This window comes from Dicentrarchus labrax, unplaced genomic scaffold, assembly GCF_905237075.1.
Source record: "Dicentrarchus labrax unplaced genomic scaffold, dlabrax2021, whole genome shotgun sequence".
Lineage (NCBI taxonomy): Eukaryota > Metazoa > Chordata > Actinopteri > Moronidae > Dicentrarchus > Dicentrarchus labrax.
The window spans coordinates 24,022,542-24,049,268 of record NW_026136718.1 but is presented as its reverse complement, the minus strand read 5'-3'; the positions used below and the strand labels follow the sequence as shown (position 1 = coordinate 24,049,268).

The 26,727-nt window shown below is 38.1% G+C and overlaps 3 protein-coding genes across 10 annotated transcripts in view; 1 reads left to right on the top strand and 2 right to left on the bottom strand.

Annotated features, from left to right (window-relative positions):
* The window catches only part of shroom2a (shroom family member 2a), a 31,496-nt gene extending 25,974 nt beyond the window's left edge, over positions 1 to 5,522 (bottom strand). Inside the window, exons 1-2 of one of the 2 annotated variants that reach the window (XM_051375815.1) lie at positions 5,206 to 5,522; positions 3,004 to 3,214 (exon numbers count right to left, since the gene is read on the bottom strand). In XM_051375815.1, coding sequence (XP_051231775.1) covers positions 3,004 to 3,210 — 207 coding nt within the window. In that variant the 5' untranslated portion in view covers positions 3,211 to 3,214; positions 5,206 to 5,522. The remainder of the gene's footprint in view (positions 1 to 3,003; positions 3,215 to 5,205) is intronic. The other variant, XM_051375812.1, reaches the window with a different exon arrangement.
* Positions 5,523 to 5,790: 268 nt separating this feature from the next.
* On the top strand, positions 5,791 to 9,856 carry LOC127349845 (synapse-associated protein 1). The gene is made up of 9 exons (XM_051375816.1): positions 5,791 to 6,154; positions 6,267 to 6,385; positions 6,474 to 6,540; positions 6,632 to 6,705; positions 7,404 to 7,543; positions 7,810 to 7,961; positions 8,262 to 8,320; positions 8,447 to 8,588; positions 8,676 to 9,856. Exons 1-9 carry the CDS (start codon positions 5,950 to 5,952, stop codon positions 8,801 to 8,803), a joined length of 1,086 nt encoding a protein of 361 aa, XP_051231776.1. The 5' UTR covers positions 5,791 to 5,949; the 3' UTR covers positions 8,804 to 9,856.
* Positions 9,857 to 10,277: 421 nt separating this feature from the next.
* Positions 10,278 to 26,657, bottom strand: LOC127349847 (AP-1 complex subunit sigma-2). Of its 7 annotated transcripts, XM_051375821.1 has the most exons (7): positions 25,679 to 25,884; positions 23,364 to 23,472; positions 23,117 to 23,254; positions 21,872 to 21,902; positions 17,768 to 17,830; positions 14,467 to 16,725; positions 10,278 to 13,356 (listed from the first exon to the last, which is right to left on the bottom strand). In XM_051375821.1, the coding sequence occupies exons 1-5, from the start codon at positions 25,882 to 25,884 to the stop codon at positions 17,778 to 17,780; spliced, it is 537 nt and encodes a 178-aa protein (XP_051231781.1). In that variant the 3' UTR covers positions 10,278 to 13,356; positions 14,467 to 16,725; positions 17,768 to 17,777. The 7 variants fall into 7 exon arrangements, with proteins under 7 accessions (XP_051231781.1, XP_051231785.1, XP_051231784.1 ...); XM_051375825.1 differs by lacking the exon at positions 17,768 to 17,830; XM_051375824.1 differs by lacking the exons at positions 14,467 to 16,725; positions 17,768 to 17,830; positions 21,872 to 21,902 and adding an exon at positions 19,761 to 19,847.
* Between the last annotated feature and the right edge of the window lie 70 nt (positions 26,658 to 26,727).

Here is a 26,727-nt window from a genome sequence, read left to right as displayed (position 1 = left end):
CGTTGCTATAATATAAAGTTAGTTTGCAAGATAAATAGTAGGCTTACCTGCATCTTTATCTAGTTATCACAAATAATTCAACAAAATAACTTTGTAAATCATTGGCCATAATCTGAGAGCCACTCCAAAGGAGCACAAATCACTAATCCTAACTTTACTTATCCCATCAGACCATTCCAACAGGCTTCAGGCTGTCACAGATAATTCACTACATTTAGAAAATCAAACAAAGCTCCAACATTCCTCCCTTGCTCCTGGTACCACAGGCTACCCTCCAAACTTAATTTTAACACAGCACAAAAATATGAGCGCGCAAAGGTCCAGATGGGATCTAATAACACACACCATAGGCTAAGTGGCAGCAAACTAAACTTTGAAGCATTAGAAGACAGTTTGACAAAAAGGTGTTAAGTCTAGTCCATGGCCAATTTACTTTATGAGATTACTGAAAAGCCAGGAAGGCTCTGGAAAAATTATTAAAAATGATTTGAAGGGCTGCGATTACACAGGTGAAAAGGTTTAGAGTAAAGGCTCCTCAAAAAGTTCTGAGGAATTAACATCTCACCGTCAGACGCAAAGAGGTCCACTTTGGTTGGTCCTTGGAGGAAAGATGTGACAAAACATTAACAATAAAATGCCGTCAATATCAAACCGAAGAACCGCAGTCCAACTGGGCAATGGTTCACCGCAAACAATTCAGCAATGTGACCACGCCATCTAATCTTACAGCTTAAAGACTTAAAATGCTCAGAATTTGAATTGCATTCCTGTAAAACCTACGTTAATTGGGTGATGGTGATCCTAACTGTATCGCTCTAAGCCCATATGGTGCCTTAGATCCTGAGTTTCGTCCATCAGAGTTGGACTTTGGACCGCTTTTGGGTCAATACAGAAACTCCGAAAATCCTGCAGGGACACAGCTCCCGACAAACAGGTGCTGGTATGTTACCATTTCAAATTAACTAGCAAGGTCTTTTGTAGTAAATCATTACACAGTCAGCAGAGAAGTGAGCTTACAGTGTGATTTCAGAGCTGATTGGGCTGCACTGTGTTTAGGTACTCTCCCTCTCCTGGGCACTGTATGCATATTGTGGCTCATATCACTCATTTAGCAAAGTCATGGCATACAAGAATAACAAGCTGACAGCTATAGTGCATGTTCTGTTCAATGTTTATTTTTTTGGAGAGACTCGATATAAGATGCCGACTTTAGAGCCAAAATGTGCCAAATGAACACAGCTCTGGAACACTGACTGATGCCAGACTGCACAGATCACACTTCAAAAGGAAACAGGTCGCTCTCTCCATAGAGCGGCTTCATGCCCACATGCATGTGTGAATTTCAAAGATGGGCGATAGCCTTGAAACAACACTAAGAGTCTACAGCCAGGGCAATACTAAGATGCTGATGTTAAGCAGGTATAATGTTTACTATGTTTACAATCTTACCTCATGCATGTTAGCAAACATTTGCATATTTTATTGAATGAGTGAAAACTTTGACCTGCTGGTGGCGCTAGAGGAAAAGTAATGTAATCACCAAAGTCAGTAGGCTTCTCTGTGGGCCATGAATATCTGTACAAAATTTCATGGCAATCCATCCAGTATTAGTTGAGATATTTCATTACGTTCGGTCTAGTTCCATTTTAAGCTGCTAGCATGGTTAATAACAAGAAAAGAGAGTACTGTGTGCTCACAATATCAAACTTTGTCTGATATTATCCCCTCTCCTCTGCTATACTTCATTTCATTTGCTAGTATCAGACAAGAAAAATGTAAAGCAACATGTAGCAGTGATGTGTCAGATTTCTTTGTGTTTCGTTAGATGACTGCAACTATTAAAATTAGAATTTCAACTGGTCTGGGCCAGTGCCAACAAAAGTGAGTGCAAACATACGCATGGAGTAATATTCAGCGTTGCCTGACATCATCACTTGTGCCATCATGATAAAAGGTCCCATGAAATAGATTTAAAATCATAATTAGTTTGGCATCCTGTGATGTGAAAGCACGTTGTAGATTTACATTGGGAGGGACTTCAAAAGTAGGTGGAACTGATGTTGATACAGTTGTACACTGACAGCAACATACAGCCCTTTGACCTCTGTTTTTGGGGCTGTTGATTAATAAATTGGTAAACCTACACAAACCCTCAAGCTGTGCTATAACTCTTTATCACAGCATATTTAAAAAAATGCAAGGAGTGAGGGAGCAAAGACTGCAGGAGACCACATGGCTACACAGTGTGTGACTTGAAGGGTCAGGGGACAACGACTGACCACCGGTCAGTGTAGCATGGACAGCCATGTACTGTAAAGCTGTTAGTCAGAACTAAGCAGGCCATTAGAAGCTATTCTCAGACTCTGTGTCTATGATGCAGGTGGAGCTTTGGCAGTCACTAGAAACACATTTGTGTCTAGCGTGTCTATGGGGGAGTGTCAGTACATACAGTAGTCATGGCCGTGCTGTTCATCACAGTTAACGATCCTGTTAAATATCTTGTTAAGCTCTGTGTATAGCACACTTATTGATCAGCCTGTGCTTATCAGGCTTGCTAATGCTAACGTCACCAGCAGCTATATGTGAGAAGCACAAATTGGTGGTGTGTTGATTGTGTTGAGCGATTGTTGATATGGTGCCAAATCCAAGCAGGCACATACAAGCAGAGCAGAAAAGGCTATTTCTGTGCAAAAAAACCAACTAGTTTGATGTGTAGTTCCTAATGTTTGGGTGGAATGCTGCAACTTCTACAATCTCATATTGTTGGATGTAATTTTTGTATAGGCTCTTAGTGCAAGGAGTTATCATAAAATCTACACTTAACACTTTGAATGACACCAACATCTTTTTTTAAATTGATAAGATTTTGATATAGTCTAAAAAAAAAGTCCGTAAAAAGGTATTTCTGCTTGCCTAAGTCCTGCTCTCCAACCAGCAAACTGAAACACACCACTTCCATTTTCAGCTGTCCTTGGCATAAAAAGAGATTTTTGGAGTATTTACCTTGGTGATGAGCAGAGGTTCTCGATGCTCCAGTCCCCCTCTGAGTGTAAATCCCCAGGGTGCTCCTCCAGAAAGAAATACATCCACCAGCTTCCAGCCCTCACCATCTCTGCTCCTTGGATCCAGATCTCCGGATTTCTGCATCACATGCCAAAGGCTCTCTGCTTCTGTATAGTGTGGTTCACTTTTATATCCCTCAGTATCCATGGTACTGTTATAAGTAAGTAAAAAAGACAACATGAAAACATGATCGGACACAAAGTTATGTTAAGCACTAAAATATGTAAATGTTGAAATTTTAAAAAAGGATTAATTTTGGTCCCAATCTACTATTCATAGTCAGTACCCATTCTGTAAGCATTTTCTGTTCCAGTGTTATGCTGATGACACCCTGCTGTAACTCCCTCTGCAATCAACTGTCCAAACTGCCTTGCAAGAGCAGACAGCTACAGCTAGATCTTCACTGGTACTAAAGAACAAGACAATATTACCCCCATTTCAACATCGTTACTTGGGTTGACTTGATAGTCAATTCTAGAAATGATCAATATTTTACTGATCACTTTCACAGCTCAGCATGGTCTGGCCACATGTTATACTGCTGATCTTTTAAGCCTTCCTGAACCTGAGCGTGACCTGAAAAGACTACTGGCTGTTCTATAATCTAGAATGAATAACGCTAACTGAGCCTTTGCCAGCGGCTGGAGAAGCTAAAAAATCAGACTCTGGTAAATAAGAAAATGTTTAATTGAAAATATTCTCTTTTATCCTTGATACATTTTTAAAGTTTGTACAGCTGACCTAATTTTGGACCATGTGTTTTTTATTTACTCTACTTTATTTACTATATTTCCCTTTCATTGTTTTAGTGAAACACCTTGTAATTTCTCTTTTAAGCAAATTGTGTTTTGTCTTAATTGGCCAATATTGCATTAAATAATAGATATTATTAAATAATAATAAATAATAGATATTTAATAATTTATTTTTATCATTTGTCAATCTGTTTGATGCCTAACATAATGCAGCTTCACCATTAATTAAATTCAAAATGTAAAAGAATATACACATACAATACTTACACAAATGTAAAGTCATAATTAAGCCAAGCAAAGCATAACTTTTACCAAATGCTGTTTATATTAATTTGGTCAAAACTAAATTCAAAATTAACTTGAAACAATGATTTGTGTGCTACATGTATGGCTGTTACTAACTTTAATGGTTTATTAATGGCCTGTTGTCTTTTACATGGTGTAGGATTCAACTGGCATCACTGACAGTAGCGTTTATATTTCCAACACAATAGGAAAGGGAACAGAGCATGTCTGTGCTGAGTAATACAGTAAGTTCTTATTCAAACATGGCAGCACCATTACATCAAGCAAAACCTGACACAAAAACTAACAAAAAATGCTGGTCACCACTGGGCAGTATAACAGTACCACTGAATGTGCCTTTCTTCTGGCAAGAACCTAAAAGCCTATGTAGGGTCATACATTAGGAGTGGGGGAGCCTTTGGGATAAAGTTACAATTAATTATTTCTCCCCAAAAAAGTATACTGTATAGTTTTTTAAATATTCTTAACAAATTAAATACAATTTCAACAGAAAGGTCTCTCACGTCAAGAATTCCGCATTATTTCGGCCAGCAAGTCAGATTTGATTCCGTTTATGTAACATAACATAACATTATATATGTAAGATGTAACCTTTCCATAGATGAACGACTTTCGTGGTTTTAATGGCTGGACTAAAACTGAAATTACATATGTGTGCTTGATTTGAAAGCGACTCCTCTTAAAGACATGAAACAATGGTGTGGATGTTGAGGTCTGTCTTGCCTCAGTCTCTGTATGCTATAAAATGCATCATTGTGTCACTAGTTTAGGGACTCTGTAACGCCGCGTAAACACCTGTTGTCACACTGCAGACAGGCTGACTTAAACTTAATGCTCTTATGTGTGAGATAATTAAACACACCAACAATGTCGGACAGCACAATGGACACCATCTTCGCCTGTGCCAATACATAAGCAACACTGAGCTGAGTTAAACGGACTTGTTTAACGAGGAAACCGAATCTCCGTGTGAAACAAACACTTTTCCATTAAATTAACTACTACTACTATTACTCGACTCCGTGAGGTCCATAGCTTTTAAAAAATAATGATAAAACTCCGCTCAAACGCTTGACCTTACCTGGAAAATTCAACTTCTGGATAAACCGGTGAACACGAAGGCTTCCTCGGGGTGGCACGCAGCTATATCCCAGGTTTACGTTACACATACTTCATCTTTTATCTTCATAAGAATCACTTTCTGATGAAGCGCTAGCTGTGTTGGATACGCTGAGAGTTTCCACTGTTTTTAAACGCAGCACTTCAGTCCGTATCCTACTTCATGATTCAAACCGAGACACACTGACACACTCAGGAGAGTTTAAATTAGCTAAGCTAACCTAGCTCCCATCCATGGACAACAGGGATAACAAGTGCAGGAGAACACAGCGCAAGCGTGCCATCTACCGTCAGCTAGCAAGTGAGGTCAGACTTCCCTCTGAAAACGCTGTCCTGCGTTATGCTTACAGATAAAGTTATGTTCTAACACCAGAGCTGAGACTTTAAGCACTACTTTATGGGAGGCGAGACACAGCTAACCGCAGTAAATCGCTATTTAGCTAACTTTTAACTTTTAACTTTACACAAACTTAACCATCTCGAAGGGAACGCGTACGTTTCCATGACAACCTGTCGGGTTAAGACAGGATACGTAGGAGGGCCAAACTTCACCGATTCGCGGAAGTGGTTGAGTGGTGAAACGTCATCAGCTATCACTGTTGTTATTACTTTGAAACTATTAGAAAACTGGCGTAAAAACGGAGTAATTCATCGGTAGAGCATGATAAGGAACTTCTTTTAAGTTTATTGTCAAAATATTTAAAGCATGTTTCAGAACTGGGGAACCTGGCTTGGAATAGAAACCGAAAATGGCCAAGTTAAACAAGAAAGCGAGTCTGTTGTTGATGTTGATGAACACCAAAACCATGACATGAATAACCCGACTGCTGGAGCTGGAGCTGGGCAGAGCAGTGCTGTGGAGGACGATGCTCAACCGCCTCAACTCGTCCAGAAAGCGAAGGGCTTCAGTGGTCAGTGTGGTCACAGCTGATAGAGGAGGAGTAGTAGTACAGTTTGTGGAAGCATCAGACTGCTGCTGCTACAAACTGTACTACTCTATCAGTAATGTCTGCTTCTTTGCAGGTTACATTTATAATTTCGCCAGCAGTGCTTCAAAGAAACTGTCCGAGTCCGTCGTTGAAACAGCACAAACCCTGAAGAAAAGTGTGGAGGAGGGGAAGATCAATGGGATTATTGATAAGGTGGATATTGGTTTAAATGACTTCATCTCCTTCCTTGTCCTAATGAAGTTTGGCCTGTTTAAGTTAATGATACACTGTCTTCCCTCAGACCATTTTGGGTGATTTCCAGAAAGAACAAGAAAGGTTTGTTCAGGAGAAAAAAGCGAAAACTTCTGGTAAGAACTGTATGTTATACTCAGTATTTATTATATGTGAGTCCATTATATTACATTACAGTAAGTGCAGGCTGGTGGTCTTTGTTCCCAGGTGCTGCTGTGCCTCCATGGGTTGGGTACAGCGAAGAGGACACCATTCAGCAACAGATTTTGGCTCTCTCAGCCGTGAGTATTACTCCTTACTAAATGTTTCTGTTGTATCTTCAGTTTGTTTCTTTATTTTTATATTTTTTAGTTTTGTTTATTTTGGTGATTTCAACATACGCAACTCCAATGTATGTTTGTTGCAAAATCTTTTTCCCCCAAAGGCCAAGGTGCAGTCCTTAAATGTCTTGTTTTGTTAACAACACAAATACATTCAGTTAACTGTCACAGAGGACTAAAGAAATAAGAAGATATTCACATTTGAGAAGCTGAAATAAAAAAATTTGGACATTTGTTTTTGAAAACTGACTCAAAATTAATAATGCCCCCCAACTGACACTGACTCTGAAACCCACCACCCACCCAGAATATATGCATTGCGTTAATTCACTGTCCTCGGATATGTCACACATTGCTAACTTGAAGATTCCCTGGTCAATTTTTTTGCACATTTCTTCACTTGTTTGTTCAAGTATCCGGCCATATTGTACATGTTCTCTCTTTATATTTGTATTTATTGGCTCCTTTTATTGTCTCTGCTTTTATCTTTATTTATATTTGTGTAATTGTTATGCTCTAACTTACAAAGGCAAATTCCTTGTATGTGAAAACCTACATGGAAATAAACCTGATTCTGATTCTTGTAGCTCTTTTCTGTGAAAAATTAGATTTTTGATTCTTTTGTGTGTTTTTCCTCAAACCTTCACATTTGTTGACAGGACAAAAGAAATTTTTTGCGAGATCCTCCTGCCGGGGTGCAATTTCACTTTGACTGTGAGCAAATGTATCCAGTCGCCATGGTGATGCTGGAGGAAGACGAGCTCCTTCGGAAGATGCGCTTCCATCTGGTGCCCAAACAGTGAGAGTGTTTTGACACACGCATACTACTTTGTCCTGTGTTTTCATCATGTGCATCCCTGCATAAGAGTGGGTTTATTAACACTGTTTAAATATGTTTGGACTCCATATCTCTTACTTGCATACTGCACATAGTGTATATATTTTTAATTATAGTCTTTGTATTTTCTATTTTCTATTATATCATTATAAAATTTTATAATAAAACTACAATATTTTACTCCACCACAGAGGTGACTGCATATTCCTCTATGTCATTCATTTTAGGGTGAAAGAGGAAGCCTTCTGGAAGAATTACTTCTACCGTGTGTCCTTAATAAAACAGTCAGCTCAGCTCACAGCTTTAGCAGCACAGCAAGCGGCGGAGCGCAGAGACATGCAGAAAACTGACACCAGTCCCGAGGCTGGTCATCACAAGGGTAAAACTATGATGCCTGTCTTTAATCTTAATTTTCTTGTCAGTGGAAAAACAAATAATTAATTTCACTGACACAAATAGAGATTTAGCCAAATATTGTGTGATAAACTGAGTTAACATTAGGAAATGTTTGAAATGTTTTGAACATAGTATTTCACCCTTATATTTGTGATATAATCTGCTTCATACCAATGTTAATACCACAAACATATGAGGATGACTAACATGATAAAGTATGACTATCAGTTTATTTTTTTCTTTGAGTATACTTGAGAGATCTTGTCAAAAATGATCTTTGCAGATGCAGTGAAAAGGAAAACTCCTGCTGCCATCCACACTACGAAACCAAAGTCAAGTGAGGTAAGCCACCTTACTTTACAAAAAATAAAATACCCAAGAAAACAAGATTTTACACCATAAGTCAGTAATTGGACCAAAATGAGTGCCGTTGGTGGTTCTGACCTCTTTCTGCTTCTGTTATGAAAGGATGAAGAGATCTCCACCAGCCCGCCTGTATCTGAATTTGTGAGTGATGCTTTTGACTCATGCAAGATAAATGAGGACGACCTACGCAAAGAAATGGAACAGCTGGTTCTGGACAAGAAGGGACATCCAAACACACAGCAGGGTGAGTTATTTTTTGTTAAATTGGGCTGCAATGTAATTAGTAGAGTTTATCAGAGTTCAAAGAGTGACTCAACATTGGGTTTTGCAGAGGAGACTGCTGACTGGGAGAGAGAGCTGCAGGAGGAACTTCAGGAGTACGACGTGTTGGATGATAATGAGAACCGTGATGACAACTGGGACAGGGAGATTGAAGAGATGCTAAAGGAGGACAGTTAGAGCACTCATACAAAGCTCCTCCAGTCATAACTGTTCGATGGAGACCTTTAGGGACAGAAACAGCACATGACTACAGATTTAATGCTCCCTCTGGAATGGTTCATTACAATATTGGTCCTCCAAGAACTCTCAGCACAGAGAAATACTACTGAACATCATTAACATTTCAGTGTACTATTTCTGTGGCCTGGATAGTTTAAGGTTTTATGAGTACATGTTTAGAGTCCTCCTGTTTAAAGGAAAAGGAGATATTGTCCTGCATCTCCAGTTCATAATGTGATAATGTGTACGCCTCCACAGACTGTAGACTTGGGAATTAAACAAGACGATGTAACTTGCTGAATGGCTGCCACAAGTGTCAATTATAGGATAATGGTTAATGCTGAAAATACAGTGCTGAAGCATAACAGTAGCACAAGTAAACAGGAGTCACAAACTCAGCAAACTGCCTCAGGAATGTCTGTTACACAGCAATATCTGCCTAAAGTAATTGCGACCAATAACTAACACCAAGCACCATAAGCTACTGGTCATACCAGACCAAAGTAAACAGCGAGTATACTGAACTGAACAGGGCTGTGTTTTTTTTCTTTTATTTGTGAATTGAATTGTTCATTTATAAGAGGAAGAATGTGCTGCGACTTTGTAGTCTCACTTTAAACATACATTTTGGCACAAATACCATTATGATGATTTTAAGTTCATTCTTATTATGACATTCAGATTAAGAGGCAGTGTAAGGCAGTGTGGCCCTGCCGTGTCTTTCTCGCCTTACTGATGCCAGTTGTCTGCTGCAGAAACACCTTGAACTGAATAACATGATCCAAGTCAGGTGATATTTTCTCTCAGTTTTGGATGATTTCATGTTACCAGTTAAGTTTATTTGTGGCTGTTTACCGTAGTTTCTAGTGTTTATACTTACTGTAAATGCAAACATCAGTATAGTGTTTTTTTTATTTTTTTTTACCCTTTAACCTTAGCATTTATTACTATCTAAAATGTTTTATTATGCTAATGCATGTGATTCTATTAAAGTCCCCCTCCCCTCAGAAAGCAGTGTTTCTTCTTGTTCCTACAGTGTGATGTTTGAATGCCGAGTTTGGCTCTAGAAGGATGTTTTCACATTCATCTGCTGAAAGTTTCTCTGTGCTCATTGATAATCTGATTTTAAGGGGTGGGGCCTACAAGCATGATTTGTGACATCACAAATAGTTTTGTGATGAAAAATCAGACACACATTATTGTTCCAAGCAGCTATTGTGTTTGTGTTAATACATGTCTGGAGGGGATCTTTAAGTTTGCACAGGGGCTGTGTTTGGATACAGTTCTGTATCAGACAAAGAAAATTAAAACTCTTTATTTTTCTTAAATTAAAAATCTTTTAAAAACTGTACTTTTTATCACTACAGCTGGGCCTTTCACTTCTTACGTGCTGTGAGTGACCAGTGGAGAATGAATTAAAGGAAACAAGATGTTTGTGACAGTACAGCCTCTCTGCCACTAGAGTGCTCTTTATTGCTGAACTTGACAGGAAAACACAAACTTTTATCCATTTCAGAAAGGGTAACAGGAAACAACAGAATATACCCTCTATAAGTAAACACAAGTCCAGTAATGTAATACAGCTGTTGCATTCATGCTGTAACTTCACCAACACACAGTAGAGAATGCCATAGATCAGTCACACCTCTGAGACAGATCTGCACATTATATTATACACAATAAATTATACATGAAATGTATACAAATGATACATACATGAAAGTTATACAAAAGAGGTAACAGGCATTCCAATATTTTAACATGTCAAATAACTAGAAGAAGTTGCAAAATGGTAAACCAATAAAGTTTCAGGAAAAATATATCTTATATTCTAAGGCTGACTCTTTACCACAGCGGCCCCGGTTTGATTCCACCCTGTGGACCTTTGCCACATGTCATCGCCCTCCCTCTGTCCCCCATTTCCTGTCTATCTTGAGTTACCCATATCAATTAAAAATGTGTAAAAAGTCCCCCCAAAATAATCATAATACCAACTGTATATGAACATAAAACAGAAATAGAATTTATGATATTTGTACAGTCCTGTGTCCAAGGCATTTTATGTGTGTCTGTGGCAAGTTTCTTTTTTTTAAATTCTCCAACCAGGCATCTGGAACCTACTTTTAGTTTTGGCTCATAAAAAGAAAGAAAAGAAAATCTCATACTCTGCTACAGTTTATGACGCTATTGCTATTTTATGCACGGTCTCTTGAGCGCTCTTCAGTTTTCAGAGTCACAGTAGTAAGAAAGTAGTTAACGTGCTGTACAGCATGTCAGAGGCCAAAGTGTCTTTGTTGTTGTATTAAATCTCTACCAATGTGGGGTAGACAGTGAAACGGCTTTGAAAGAGTAGTTGTTGTAAAGCTCAATACTCTGGCAGAAGTGCCTCAGCTTTAGGTTGTCACACCGGTCAGAGGTCTGTATGATTAGCACAAGTTTGTCACTAAAATATCAACAGTGTAAAGATAAAAAGGGAAACAGTTCATTTAAAATATGCTCCAAAAAATTCTCTCATCTCCTATTCTCTTAAATCAAATGACGCCATTTCTATGATGAATTTCTGTGACGTATTGTACATAATGTGTAAAGTTAAAGCTGCAATAATCAATATTTTTTGGAACGAGCATAATGTGAAAAGGGGTGGCTTGTTGGTTGAGATCAAATCAAAGCTCCATCATTGTTTGCTAACATGTTATCCACAACAGCTTTATAAGGCAATACATTTTCAGGGCTGTGTGTCTGGACTGTGATTCATGCAGCTTTAAGTGAAAACATCTTGTGTCTCAAATTGAACACTGATTAGATATTTTATATGTAAACCAAAGTTGTTTTCTTTCCAAAAAACCCCAACTAAATGAGAAGCACAGTAGAAAACACAAAGAACAGTCCAGTTAGTTTTTGCACACGATACAGTAATAGAATAAACTCAGTGTATTTACCTGCTACATCGCAGTGGCACACAAATTCTATTGAATTATTCAGTGATTAACCCGTTCAGATCCCCATCCATTCCAATGAACGTAACTTTTCCAGCATGTCTAGACATATGATCATTTTCATCTGACTCCACCCAAATGCACAAACTAATTTGACTGGATGTCTTTAAACTAATCACAGTGTTCCGCATCTTTTAAAGTGGACTGCACAAGAGCCACACCCCCTTTCCGCAGCAACCATGGCGGCCGCGAGGCACACTTTCATCTATTAAAGAAATGTTACATTACTTATACTTATATAGGCCTATGTCAAAATATCATATGAAAGATTTCTAGGATTTGAAGGGAAATGAATAGGGAAATACTGTTTTGATTTATATTGACTCTTCTGATGTGATTTCTAATGATACAACCAGCTTATAATGTATCCTGCTGATTATGTACACTGACTCATTAATGTTTTTTGTCTCTTAAAAGGTCCAGTGTGTAACATTTAGGAGGATCTATTGGCAGAAATGTAATATAATATTCATAGGTATGTTTTCATTAGTGCATAATCGCCTGAATATGAATCGTTTTGAGACGTTTTAATGTACACACATTGTGGCTCCACTGCCCACAAATAATAAAGTATAAAATGTTTTTATTGTTAGTGATGTATGAGTGCATTTAGAGGAGAAATCCACCATCACAGTATTTTTTTGTGTGTGTTTGGAACATAATTGGGTTCTGAATGGGTTAAACTATTAAACATTTAGTGGGATCCTGCCATTAGAATGATAATGGGCTGTAAACTGAGACTGAATACTCATTATATGACAACATTGTCTGTCTTTACACTCTTCCATCCACACTGCAGTGGTGCATTTACAGTGTAAGTACGGTGAGTGTGTACTGTATATGTTGTGCTTGAAACTATGGTCAATGGTAATGCAATGCAATATAATGCCATGTTAAAGAAACAAAGGCAAGATTAAACATAACTCTTTGGTTTTGTTAATGTAATACTTTTGACTTCCCTTTACAATATAACCTATTTTATAATATATATATATATAGATATATCTAACACATTTGAAATTATGTTCATTAAAGTTCATTAAATATACTTCACAGAATAGAGTTACCTCATTAGCTTTGGTCAAATAGAAATCAAGCAGTTCACTCAGTACAGCATCTTGGTGTGGACTGGAAAGCAGCAAAAAATGAAAACCTTAATTATGCTGCACTTTTCCTCAGTGACAGTTTAAGTCATAACATGGAACAAATAAATAACTCAGGAGGAAATACCCAAAACAGTGCTACGTTGTTTAAAAAAAAAAGTACAAAACAAAGGCAGAGTTGTGTGTGTGTGTGTGTGTGTGTGTGTGTGTGTGTGTGTGTGTGTGTGTGTGTGTGTGTGTGTGTGTGTGTGATTGTGAGGCTGGGTGTGCTCAAAGGTGAAGGGGAGTTGTTATCAGCTACATCCAGCAGAGCAGCTGGCAGATGAAGGAGAGTGTGGCGAGTGGACGATGATGAGGACCACGTTTATGTCAGTCCAATTTCCTCCAGTACACTGCGCGGGGTCTCTGCATCCTGTGGAGGGAGAGAGGAACCACAGCTCCAGTGAAGTACTGAGCTATACACGCCAAACTGATTACAGCAGATTTCCACAGTAGTATTACTCAAATACACACACACACACACACACGTTTTATCTGATGCAATGTCACCACTGCCTCAGAAGCAGTATCACAGACATGGTAACCACTGAGTTGTTGGCTTTGTACATATTAATTAATACAATAAAATAAAAGGGGTGGCTTATACAAAAAAATCCACAACCCTATTCGCCCTCCAAATTCTACATTAATATTGGGGAATTTGATATTCCAACTGGTTACATTTAAAGCTGCATTCATATTATTAATTAATATGTTTCAAATATATGCAATTAGTTGTTATAGTTAAACGTAGTTTTCTTTTAAACAAATGTTTGTCTTCATTTAGTTTCTCACCAAAAGGTCTAACAAATGTGTTAAATCCATTTTCGACTAAATAAAACAATTGCTAAGCAGTGTATTGCGCCACCCACATGCTCATGTGCATGCATTTTAAAAACAAAGCGGGGACTCACTCATAAAAACATTGCTCAACAGCACTACTAGTGGTCAGAAACTCAACAGGGTATCTTTAAATCTCATTAATCAACACTTTTATAAAATGTAATTAATAAATGCATGTACAGTGAAATGAGTGGCTTAGCATGAAACCAACTATTATTTAGTTTAATTCACCCTCAAAATGTGGGGATTTGATACTACAATTAGTTGTTAAAACTGCATTAATCAATATTTATAATATTTATATGTGCATATACACTCAATTTGTCTTGTGAAAGCAGGAAAAGCACAGGTAAATAATAATATAATTGATAGTTGCATTCCTTTAAGTCCCAGTAAGCCATTGTCAGTGAGTGAGCATGCACAGTACCAGAGCCCTGGAACTGGGTCACCTAAATGGAATGCAGCCATCATTAATGTCACCACGTCTGCTCTGAAAAGAGTCTATTGGCCTACATGCTTCAAACAACTATGATATATATTTACTTCTTTGTCCATGCTGTACCTATGCTAATGTGTCACAAATCATAAATAAAAACAGACATCCAGGCTGGTAGTGGCAGAAAGAAAGAGAAGCACTTACTTTGGCATCCTAAAACAAGGTTCAGCACAAAGTAAAGAGAGGAGTTGCATCAGAGCAGTGAGACAGAAATCGTGCTTTATGTAATAAGAGGAAAACAACCCACTTCTGCACAGTGACTCCTGAAGTGTCATTTCATTTTCAGTGCAACATGTTCAGCCCAGATTTTGAAATATAAACTATGAATGATTCACCAATTATAAACTTTTCAGTCTTGGGGTCAATTTTGCTGGAATGAGGAATCCCTTGTCACCTATTATGTAGGCTAAACATCTTCATCTGCAAAGCAAATGGAGCTTAGCACCATTCAGCGCTGAGACTAACTGGTTTGTTTCTGACACAGAAGAAAAACAGCTGCAGTAAAAACAAAATTGCTAAATGTCAGCCTGAACTTCAAAGGTGTCAAATGTGGGGGAAAAACACCATAAACACAGAGACAAATCAGTTATATTGAAGAAAAACACCAGTGTACTTAATTGACAAAGAATCATAAACCATTTATTCATTATATCTATTATATACATTGATAAAATATCTTCTATTTAACGGTTTGTTTTTGTAGTGGGACACAGATGAACAATGACAGAACATATAAAACATTTTAAGTGCTTAGTCAATATCCATTTATGAGAAACTAATTTGTAAGGATAATTATTGAAAGTGTGTTTAAATGTCTATTATCATTAGAACGTAGAAAGCCAGAAGAGCCCTTAGTTAATTAGTGCAAAGAGCTAATATTTATTTAGTATTAATCCCATTAAACACCACTTACCTTGAGAGTGGGCTTGCTACTTATTTAAATAGGAAAGGTCTATAAATAATTAAAAAGATTTAAAAATAACATTTACAATGTTGAAAAGCTGTAAGGTCTTCTAGTGTGTGCTGTGTTCTGATTTTAATTATTATAACGACAACTCCTAGAAATCACAAGGACGATACCTAAGATTCAAACACTTATTATCTGAAGTGAGACGATAAATTCAAAACTGTAACTGACAAATCTACATGATAAAACATGTTAAGGAACAGGTAACACATGACTTCCATTGCATCCACTTCCCACCCATGGCTGACGTAATGTGAATCCAGTCACAAAAAACCAATGAGGGGACCAATAAAAATATGAAATATTAAACTGATTAGATGAACACCTCTTGGACGTAACAGTAACTTAAGTGTGAAGGTGATGAGTCTGGAATCTGTGTTTAAGTAACATCCGAATTCAGATTCAGTTGTTTAAACTTAAATACTCATGCTTTGGTATTTGGTATTCTGTGTACTTGAACCCTATCAGGCACGTTTGTGCACCACAGGGAGCGGACTTTCTCTGCATAGTTTGAGTGGCACAGATAAACAGAGAAAGAAGTTGGGACTTTTGTGAAGAACAGCCATCAGTTTGATTAGGATTTGTCCTGTGTAAATTAAATCTGACAGCTCAGTGAGATAAACGTGACCAGTGTTAAACCAGTGGTCAGGTGCCATCCTGATCAAATAGTGTACTGACGTCTTTCAACCACAAAAACCACAGCAGCTGGTTTCAACTGGTTTTAAATAATTAGCTGCTGGTAGTTTTGCTAAAGTTTCAGGTTCATTCTTGACCTCGGAAACAGGTCAGAAAACTCTTAAAACTCAAAAATATTCAAATATTAACAATTCTAAACACAAGGTCCACTTTAAGCTGCATGTCCCTACCATGATGAAGATCAAGTGGTTGAAAGCTCCGGGGAACCTCTAGTAAGTGGACCTCGAATTAAACATTTAAATAAACGGCATACTCTTGGGTCATGATGGCACATGATGCAAACTTGCTTTTTTACAGTGGCAATAACAGAGAGAGGTGTTCAAGTGATGCGATGAAACCAATAATAAGTGGACGAATGACAGGCATGTAACAATATATCACCACAAAATATATTATCAATACACATACTGATGACTAACTTCAGTATAAAAGGATGGTATTTCCATTTAGGTTCAATTTCCAAGAACAAATGCCTAATCCAGCCTAAATGTTTTCATCATTTACTGTAGTTTTCAATAATATTGAGACAATATCGTATCATAGCTGTCAAACTGAATAAGGAGCTGAGAATATTGTTACACCCCCCAAACCAATGACAATGACAGGTGCTCAGAGGGCAGAGAGAAAGGTGCCAGGCACTGAGGAGCTCAGCATGCAGGGTGGATAGCAGCAGCGGCGGCAGCAGCAGCAGCGATGGCAGGCAGTCAGTACACAGGCACATTAAAGTACTCATGACGGGGCTGGGGGAGAGAAACGCACACAGCTTAGAGAACAAGGAAACACAGTGCAGCAGGCGTGAGGTAAAGACAAACTACTCTCACCACTGTTCCGCCTTTATATATGAGAGGAATACTTGGGGGGGGGTAATATTCATTTTCTTGCCAAGAGTTAGATGAGAAGATAGATACTATTCTCATGTCTGTATGAGACATATGACACTAATAACAGGAGTCTCTTGCTTAGTTTAGCATACATACTGGAAACAGCTAGCCTGGCTCCATCCAAAGATTTAAGAAATTAACCTACCAGCACATCTAAAGCTCACTAATTAACGTGTTATATCTTGTTTGTTAATTCTATAAATAAACGAAAATACAAGAGCAACAATTTGTGGTTTTACGAGGAGTTATGTGCTAGAACAACACAGAGACTCCAGCAAGTCACCAGCCAGGCCAAGAAACAGTTTGGTCATGTATCACCCTGTAAAACCACAAATGAAAGCGGTATCAATCTTCTCATCTATTCCCTAAAATGTTGGAAAATGTTGCAGGATAGTTTGATGGGGTATTTCACTTTTCCTACTCAGTCAAACAAACTCATAGTGGTTTCTGTGTCTCTGTTTAGTTTGAAGGTAAACTTAACTGCTTCATTTAGCTCATATTCTGAAGGTCTTTGGGGAAATTCACCCACCAGTCTGTCTTACTTAAGTAATGGTGTGTACTGTGTCATTTTCACTTCTTATTTAATTTATCTGTGGACACACAAAGTGTCGCCTATCCAAACTACAGATATGTATTCTTATAAAGCATCTGGTGGAGACAGCATCAATGAAACGTTACACATGAGTGGAAAACAAAGACAAACAGACGAAGACCGACTTCAATACAAACGTGTATTGGTGGCTGTGGAGAGACTAACTAGTGACACGAGACCAGGAACACGGTCTTAACCAGCAGGAACTGAGCTACAGACAGACTGATATACAGTAACAAGAGTGAGACTAGTTCTGACTAGAGGGGTCTAGTGGTATGGATGGCCTAAGTTCACAGACAGAGTAATCACCTCAGCAGGCCTAATTCTGGAAAAGACCAGAGGACTCAGAGACCATATTTGGGACCATCACACCTGCGAGGCAAACATTTTTATAAAGACAAAAATAAACAAAACAAACCATTGGTCAACTTGGATCAAGTTAAAATCTCTCAGTAACCTACAGCATGTACAGTGTGTGCTCGGGGAGCAGAAGCTTAACTGTCCACAATGCCCTCTTCACGGGGACGTCTCTGCTCAATTTATCTCTGATGTCTCACATGCAGAGGTGAACTGAGCAGGAAGTCTTCCGAGGCATCATTATTCTAAAAGAAGATCTGCTTGCTGGCACTAAAGTAATGGCCCGCTCCGGAGAAATGTTTCATTAAAGGCTTATTAAAATAACTTCTACCAAATCCCCTATGGTATGTTCTCCATGTAATTACTGCACTGTGCACTTACTAATGCCTTCAAGCCAGAGGCACACATTCAAAAGGTGCCCCCAACTCAACCCCGGCTTTATTTCCACTAACTTATATGTATATAATGTTTAGAAGTTTTAAAGGATGACAATAACTTAAAATCAGGGAGTACCTGTCAGTCCATCCATTAAACAAACCATCTGATACCCCAGAAATATGTATTCTGATCACTTGAACATGTGACATGTTTTAAAAGTTGTAATAATTAGCCTGATTACTAACTTACACTGACAATGACTTTAATTACTAAATAGTTTCTCCCTGTGTGACATTGTTTAATTTGATCTGATTGCTCTCCTGATTATAAAATGACCATGATGAGGAGGCACCATAATAATATCCAATCAGCAATAAGCTATTTTCTTTGCTTGTATTCTGTTCTTATATTGTGGCTGGTGATTATCTTTATGTTTGATTTCTGTCAACAAATCCATGAAAACACCCAGGCCAACAGTGAACTGATCTAACTAACCAGTACTTTGTGTTTTGACAAAGCTTGATACATCTTAGTCCTCAGAGCTCTGTTCTTCTCCAAAACCTATTATAAAACACTATAAACACTTCAGTGAGCAAGCCACACTGTTGTTACCGCATTACCATTAACATGGGCGCTGTACTCTGTACTTTATTTTCCCACATTACACCATCCTGCTGCGGGAAATACTTGCTAGTGCTTACTCTTGTTTGAGTAATGTGTGCTAAAAACTACAGTTCCCAGCTTTTATAAAAATAATTGAGCCTTTAAACAAAATTAAACTATATGTTTGTGACCCGTTTTACAGATTTATCTCTTAAGTAGGAACAGATGAGCTTGAGGCTTTGTGTAACAGACAGGCAAAGGAAGCCAGAGAGCATTGAGAGACAGATTAACGTGTTGCTGGTTTTGGTATTTTCATGGGCTTTGTTGAGAATACGAAAAATGTAGAACACTATCCTTATCCTTTAATGTTTTAATATCAGAAGATGATGACAAAATTTTAAAAAATGAACGTAAAAAACCTGCGGAATGAATATTATTAATCGTAAAATACTGGTTTGATATGTTATTGTTCAGAAATGCTTTTCCAGCATCTCAAGACAACATACACAATGATTAATCTGAGCATTTTCATTCAGTGCTGTTAGTAAAAACAATTCACACAGGCAGCATAGCTCTTTCACTTATCCATTAAAATAGTTACTGTTTAAAGGAAATGTATGTTAAAATTTAAGTGAAATTCCAATGAAGAGTCACTTTAAAAAAATTGAAGTTGCCTCCATGAAGAAGAAAATTCAAAGAAATCAATTAATGTAAAACTAGTTTAAACTAACTAGTTCACCAAAGTGTTGGATTATACTGCCTGTTAGTGAAACTGAGTATTCAGACATGTTTTAAACAGTCAGGTTTGAGTTCATGCCTGTTATGACCCTTCAAGTTGTGTCATGTATTTTCACTCAGAGTTATGAGACAGTCATACTGACAGAAGTACATGCAGGTAGAAGTCCACAGCACGCACAACTGGAAACCCATGCTGACTGACTGACTGCACCAGTCTAGTAGTTACCAATTGCCTGGATGGAGGCATGGATGGACTCTAGACCCATTACAAGATCTCCTCATTTGGCAAACTTCCCCAGTCTTCACCCTGGCTCTACAAATACAGAATTGAGCCAATCAGAGACCTCTCTCTCTCTCCCTCTCAGGGTAAATGTGGATTGGCACACTTGAGGTTTTGACCCCATTCCTTCCAAAGTGAGAATATCAACTAAATGGTTTAAAATGGCTACTCCCTTCATAACTGCATACTCTTAAAAGGAAAAGGTCTACATTAAGAACTTACCATAAGCCTTTTAGGATCACAGTACAGTATGTTCTCTACAGTGCAGCTGCCTGATGGTCCTGCTGTATATCAACCAACAGCTTCACAGTTTGTCCTCAGAGATTACAGACTTGGCTGGGTAGCAGCTGCCTCACAGCTAATGGTTATGGGCCACATTTGGACTTCCTAATGCTTCCAGACATCATTTGCTTTCGGCCACATTGTATTCTCTGTTTGATAACATGAGTCAGTTGAGTTTGTCAAGTCTGGTGCATGGTGATCATGTTTCACCATGATATATGTCTTCCTATCCATATGTACTGCACATGGAACAATATTAAAAAGATGAGGAACGACTCAAGTCAAATTTAGGAAAAAAATAAATGAAGACACAAAGTGTGGTATATTGCCAACAGCTTTTTTGAAGGTTGAATTTATCTTTAAATTTATGTTTTATGCGCCAATTGAACTGCCGATATTGGCTTATCTCAATATATCTGTATCAGTGGATGTAGAAAATGTGCAAAATGCTAAATTTCTTTAGTTTAAGTTGTATTTTTTTTAGGTTTATACTGCAGCATGTGTTACCTTTACTCATATTTGGTTATTTTTAAACTGCAAAATATCCTGCCATGTATATTTAACACAAATAACCGAATCTGAGGAACCTTTGCCAAAAATTGTATGTAAAAAAAAAAAAAACAGTTGGCCCTCAAAATCCAGTATTGGTGGACAGTTCACATCACCTATCTCCATTGGATGTTAATGGTATGTCAGCAGTGGCCTGATTTTTCTTCCCAGAACTCATTAGCAGCGGCCTCACTAACTGACTAAATGTTGAGCAAACAGATCCAGCAATCGCACCTGCCTGCTGGCACTGATTAGGTCGATAATAGACCACTGTGTGCTGCCAAACACTATTTACTATATATGTTTTGCTACTTTTACATGTTTTAAGATATAAAAATTAAAAACTACTAATTCACTTAAATAACTGCTGTTACATATTCAAGACCTCAAATATTTGGTTTATATAACATGAATGGACTGAAGTGACAGAGAGCACTGAAACACAGCTGTGGTGTTGTGACCAGTGTTTGTTGGTGTACTGCTGAGTATGCTTTTGGTCAGGATCATAATTGCAGCGACACTGTGTTTTTCTACTGTAATTATGCTCCCGCTATATGAAATGCTAATCTAGGCCAGAAGTGTTTGTGTGGTCTCAGCAGTGCAGACAGTGAGGCTTTGTTTGTGGGCTGCAATCTGATCTCCTGTCACTTCAACTATCAACCATCAAATCTGAGAAGACTGTGAAGAATGTGTGTGTGAAAGTGGAGAATCAAATCATTTGAAATGTTTTAGTGACACTGAAGGGGTGAAAAACATTTTTGAATGTGATAAGTAATGTGAGTAACAACAGAACTTCAATCAGTGATATTCCTTTTAGTTTTAAGGATACATCTTGTGACCAGCACATGTGGTCTGATTCTGAGCAAAGAATTACATTTCAATGTCATTTCTGCCACCAAAACATGGGGTCTTTATTTAATGGCTCACTGGAAAATGCTGAAAATTAAGCATACATATTCTCTAATAATACAGACTTTACTCAAGTACATCTATTCCTGATGAAGAGTTATTGGTTAGTGCCTGGGATTACAGATATATCAGGGTTGAAGAAAAAACACACCAGCAACTTCAATATTTATTGAAGTGTTTTTCCGACACTTGAAATGTTGCTGTTGCTGGTATGTTGTTTCTGCTGGCTTTAGCGTTGTATTGATAAATCTACAGTACATCTAAGGCTACTGATCTAACACTACAGCGAGGGTTGTTTGGGTTTTTACAAACTGTACCTGCAAACAGACGCATCTGAAAGTCTATATTCTGAAAATCACAATAGTAAAGAATACACAAGAAAAGAGAGAGAAAAAATGTCAGCTGAAATCAAGAAAACAAAACAGAAGACAATAAAGAACTGTGAAGCCAGTGAAAGAAAAATCACAAACAATAAAACATTTACTACAGTAATACAGTATATTCATGCAGCTAGCAAATAAAATGAAAGGGCAGTCCTATTTGGCCCCCTCCACTTAATAGAGCAGTGAGGCAAGTCAGACAGATAAAGTAACTCAGTTATAGCTGTTCTGATTAAGGTCGTTGAGTTCATTTTGGAGAAATAAGGTCCATCTTTCTTTGTTCTGACATAACCCGAGTATTATTTTTAAGAATTACGTACAATGAGTGACTCTAGAAAATGAACCTCTGTCAAAGCAGGTGTCACTTTCTGGAGGAAAATCTAATTTAAGTGAATTTGAAGTAGTAAAAAGTTTTTACTTTTATGTGATATACACACATTTTTACAAAATCAAACCATGTTTGATACCATTTATTGTCATATTTTTTCTGCAATTGCCACTCAATGCATTTACATTCAGTAATTACGTATAGTAGTTTTCAGTTAGTGGCGGAGTACGCCACTCCTGTGCTTGATTCAGTTTACCTTCACATGCAAGAGGGATTCACAAATGGTTCAGCACCCAGAGTTACTGTTTTATCTCACTGATACTTTACTGTTCCCTCTCTTACAGGTGTATCAGAGCCATATGAAGTTACTGCTAATGCTAACCCAACATTTCCTACTGCCGCTAGTTCACATTAAAAGCATTCAACTGGCAAAACAAGGGACGGCTTTTATTTTGAAGCAGTCGCAGAAATCACAAAGTATCTGTCACTGTGGTTAACACTGAATGCAGTTGTTCATCAAAGCTCTTCTTATCAGTCGATTCATTTTAAATATTAGTGAAAATATCGCAAAAAGGTGCAGTGGAAACAGACTTATCAAAAAAATAATGTAACTGTACTAGCTGTTACAACCAGTAAACATGTCACCAAATCAGCCACGACTGAAATCTTAAGGATTATACATTTAATCTGAAGCTTTGATCTGAAAAAATCACAAATGTCAACAGTTACAATGGAGAGTGAGGACAGATTATTAATAAGATAAGATATTCCTTTATTTATCCCCCTTAATGAAGTAGGAGTAGTAGTAGTATGAAAACATTATGTTTGCACATTAATTTCATTAAGTGCCTTACCTCCTGTAGCAAGTCAGCCTGCTCAATGGCCTTCAACACGTTCTTTTTGGACGTCTCCTGAGCTTCCCCACCCAGAAGGAACTCATCCAGAATGAAGTAAGCCTTCTCAAAGTTGAAAATAATGTCCAGCTCACAAACCTGTTGTTTAGAAATGAAAGAACACTAATTATGAATGAAAACTACTTTGAGTCCAGGTTCAACAGGTGGCATAGATACAACACATATTAAAGAATAAGCAGAAACGTACACTGCCAAAGTATTTGTCCAGCAGCTCCACATATCTGTGGATGATCTCCAGTGTGATGAGCTCGTTGTCCTGATCCTCTATGGCACAGCAGAAGTACAGACTGGCATATCTGCAACACAATGACGAGCCAGCATGACAACAGCATTTCAAAAAGAATCCTTCATTGTGAAAACTGCAACATCAACTTGACAAAGTAAGCAGAAGAAGAGCTGACTTTATGCATTTTTATCACTTAGACAGGATCTCCAAGTGATACATACTGTCTCCCAGCTCACTGCAATAGTGCTGAGAGAGCGCTTCTCTGTTATTATTATAGATCGCTCATTTACTGTGTACAGGGTAGTCATTTAAAAGCCAGAAGCCGGATGCAGAAGGCTGTATGAGTTAAGCCTCATTCTGCCATAGTTCTTTATCCCTGATAATCCCTGAGGCACTCTTTAAGCATGTGATGATTGGCTAATAAAGGAGCTGGTCAGTTGATCCCTGACAACCAGCGAGGCAGGAGGGCACACTGGACTAGGCTGTAGATTTCGACAGGAACTTGTTGGCATTATCGATTCCTGTTACTTGATCAGCTGTTTCCTTTATATTCTTAGCTGCACTGCGTCCAAGTGAATGCAAGGCACAGCCATTCTCAGGAAACACAAAGGGTTCAGTTAAGTTCAACACAGAGAAGTGATGCAGCATTTTTATTGTAGTAGACTCATATAGGAAGAGGAAGTTAAGAGCTCAAACCTTTTAGTGCAAATGGCTTACTCTTTGTAGAGAAAGTTACTAATTTAATGTACCTCTCAGTGTTGCAAAGTTAAATACTGTGTTATACATGGATTTATTTTTATTTATTTTATTTTATTTGTTTTATTGTCTGCTTTACGTGAGGCACGGAGCTTGGAGCCTTACTTGGAGTCACATTTTCAATATCAAAGTGATGTTATTTGGCAAAAATGTCCACCGGCAACAGATTTAGCCTTATCTCTGATCCCAGATTGATTCTGACACAGGGTCAGATGGGATACAGTACACATCCTAAAGGATTTGTATTGCTAAAACCTGTCTTCATTTGGACTGGCTGATCATAGTTGATAGTAAACGTATAGTGGGATATATTTGGATTTTTGACTGATCAGTATTTTCTGACATATCATAGACAAAATAATTTATCAATAAATGCAGGTTCATTGAAAATGAAAATAATTGTGAGTTGCAGCCCTAGACATGCTTTACACCTTCATAAAGACAGGCTGTATGTTGAAACTCTTACTATAACCGTGTGCTACATTTCAACATACAGGTTGTATGTTGAAATCTAAGTTGCATTACACCTCACTACTACTGTGTGCTCAGATCTCATCTTTCCAGAGTCTTTAACAGTCTCAAACAACAGCCAGTTATTGTCTTTGTTGAATTAAAATCTATTTCCAGTGGGCGTCCTAAGGCTCTGTTTGCTGCAGGGCAGACCTTGTACCCGCAAATCTGACCTGACACCTTATCATTTTAATTTCTTCTCACTACAGTTAGTATGTCAAAAAAAATTTATTTCCAAGTGTCAGTGGCCCTTCATATTTCCTTAAAATCATAGCATCTCCTAATATTACTAATATTGAATCATGTTACTTTTATTTCAAAATCAAATTACTTGGACCTCTTTCCATTCACCTTCAGCAAATTGTTCATATTTGGCACAGACTTATTACATCTACACTCAGTCAGCTGTATCCGGGAACTCTCTTTTGACAGTGTGAGTAGGTAGGACACTCTCTTTAATCAGACAGGCTGAGAGCTGAGAGCTACACAGACCTAAGGAGAAAAGGATATACAAGATATTCTGACTAATGCAGCACAGCTAGATCCAGCACTTATTTAATGACACTTTTATAGATTAATAGGATGTAGTATGAGTTGTAGGCAAAAAACAGACAAATAGGAAAAATGGCAGAGTAAATACTTTAAACTATTTAAATTCAAGAGGTAAACAAACATCTGTGTAGTTGTGCAATGGTGCAAAGTTGCTGACTAGGCAGCACCTCGAGTGTTGTGTTTGTCTGTCCCTGTTGGGTCAGCCGGGTTCACAAATACTCTGCCTGCCCGTCCGTTGGCACAGCAACAGGATATAATGAGGCAAAACATGTGCGCTCCTTTTTTGTTGTAGTCTGAGTGCAGTCATCTCATTGATAACACTTAACCCTGATTCTTCAACTGAACAGTGTCCATGAATGATTGGTCTATGAATTGCCCAGGGAAGTGTGAACAATTCTATTCTGTGAGAGTTCAACCGGAAATCATTTTGTTCATAAACAAGTCCCATCTCTACCCACCTTTTATATACTATCTTGAGGTCTCTCCACTCCAGAAAGCTGCACATTTTGGGCTTTCGAGCCAGGACCGTCTGCACCAACTCTCTGGTGATCTTCTTTTTCTCCTTATCAGACAAAGGCACGTACCACTTCTGAAGCCTGAGCTTGCCTTGTCGACTGAACAGAAGCATGAACTGCATCTGAAATGAAGAGATGAGAGAAAACATGAGGAGCTGTGAAACACAATGATTGACGAGAGGAAGGAGTGGGTGGTTAAAGACATCCGCAGACAAAAAGCACTCAAAGGAACACATCTTATTACTTTTTATGTGAAACTGGATGTAGATATCAAGAGTCAGACAGCTTCTGACAACTTGGGCAAAATTGAAGAAACTATTAGTTAGTGTAAGACCGGAGGTGCTCAAGAAATTAACAAGATGCAAGACAAATTAGATTTGATCAAGTCAATCTCATGAAATCAATACAATCCCCAAAATATAACGTTAGTTGTTAAGCTATTTGAGTATGGTGTTTGCCGCCATGTGTTAAAGATAAACAGCGCACTGTTTGATTTCATGCTCAAGTCCAGCCTGTTTGACAGGGACAACACTTCCAATGTTTATAATTCAAGACACACTGAGGCAAATAACATGACACTGTGATTTATAACCAATGTATAGACCGGTTCTGTACAGTTATAACAGATATATGACTGAAATCACCATCTCTCCACCGTTGTCAACACAACCCAACCGAAGTACCGTTAACACCGTTATTCAGCGGTTAGCATTAGCCTGTTCAGACACCGCCTAGCCTGTCTCAAATACGACATGTGGCCAAGCGTGTATGTGTGTATACATTTTAATACAACATGAGAAACAATACACACTCAAAACTACTTACCTTGAATGACAACACTCTACAGTATTCTCCTCAGAAGAAATGAACCACCCAACGCCACCCTGAAACATACACGGACCAGTTGGCATCAAGCTTTCTGATTGGCCAGTGGAGCGCCAATAACGTTGTTCATTGGCCAACATAGTTGCGATAGTCCCCGCCTATCGAAC

Bases quoted from the DNA above. Each gene is read 5' to 3' on its own strand.
- LOC127349845 (XM_051375816.1), top strand. From the start codon at position 5,950: ATGTTTCAGAACTGGGGAACCTGGCTTGGAATAGAAACCGAAAATGGC. The intron at 6,706-7,403 runs GTGAGTATTACT...ATTTGTTGACAG, and splicing joins AGATTTTGGCTCTCTCAGCC to GACAAAAGAAATTTTTTGCG. The intron at 8,589-8,675 runs GTGAGTTATTTT...TGGGTTTTGCAG, and splicing joins ACATCCAAACACACAGCAGG to AGGAGACTGCTGACTGGGAG.
- LOC127349847 (XM_051375820.1), bottom strand. From the start codon at position 25,884: ATGTTTTCTCTCATCTCTTCATTTCAGATGCAGTTCATGCTTCTGTTC. The intron at 23,473-25,678 runs GTGGGTAGAGAT...ATTGTGTTGCAG, and splicing joins CTCAAGATAGTATATAAAAG to ATATGCCAGTCTGTACTTCT. The intron at 21,903-23,116 runs GTAAGGCACTTA...TGTGATTTTCAG, and splicing joins AGGCTGACTTGCTACAGGAG to AATATAGACTTTCAGATGCG.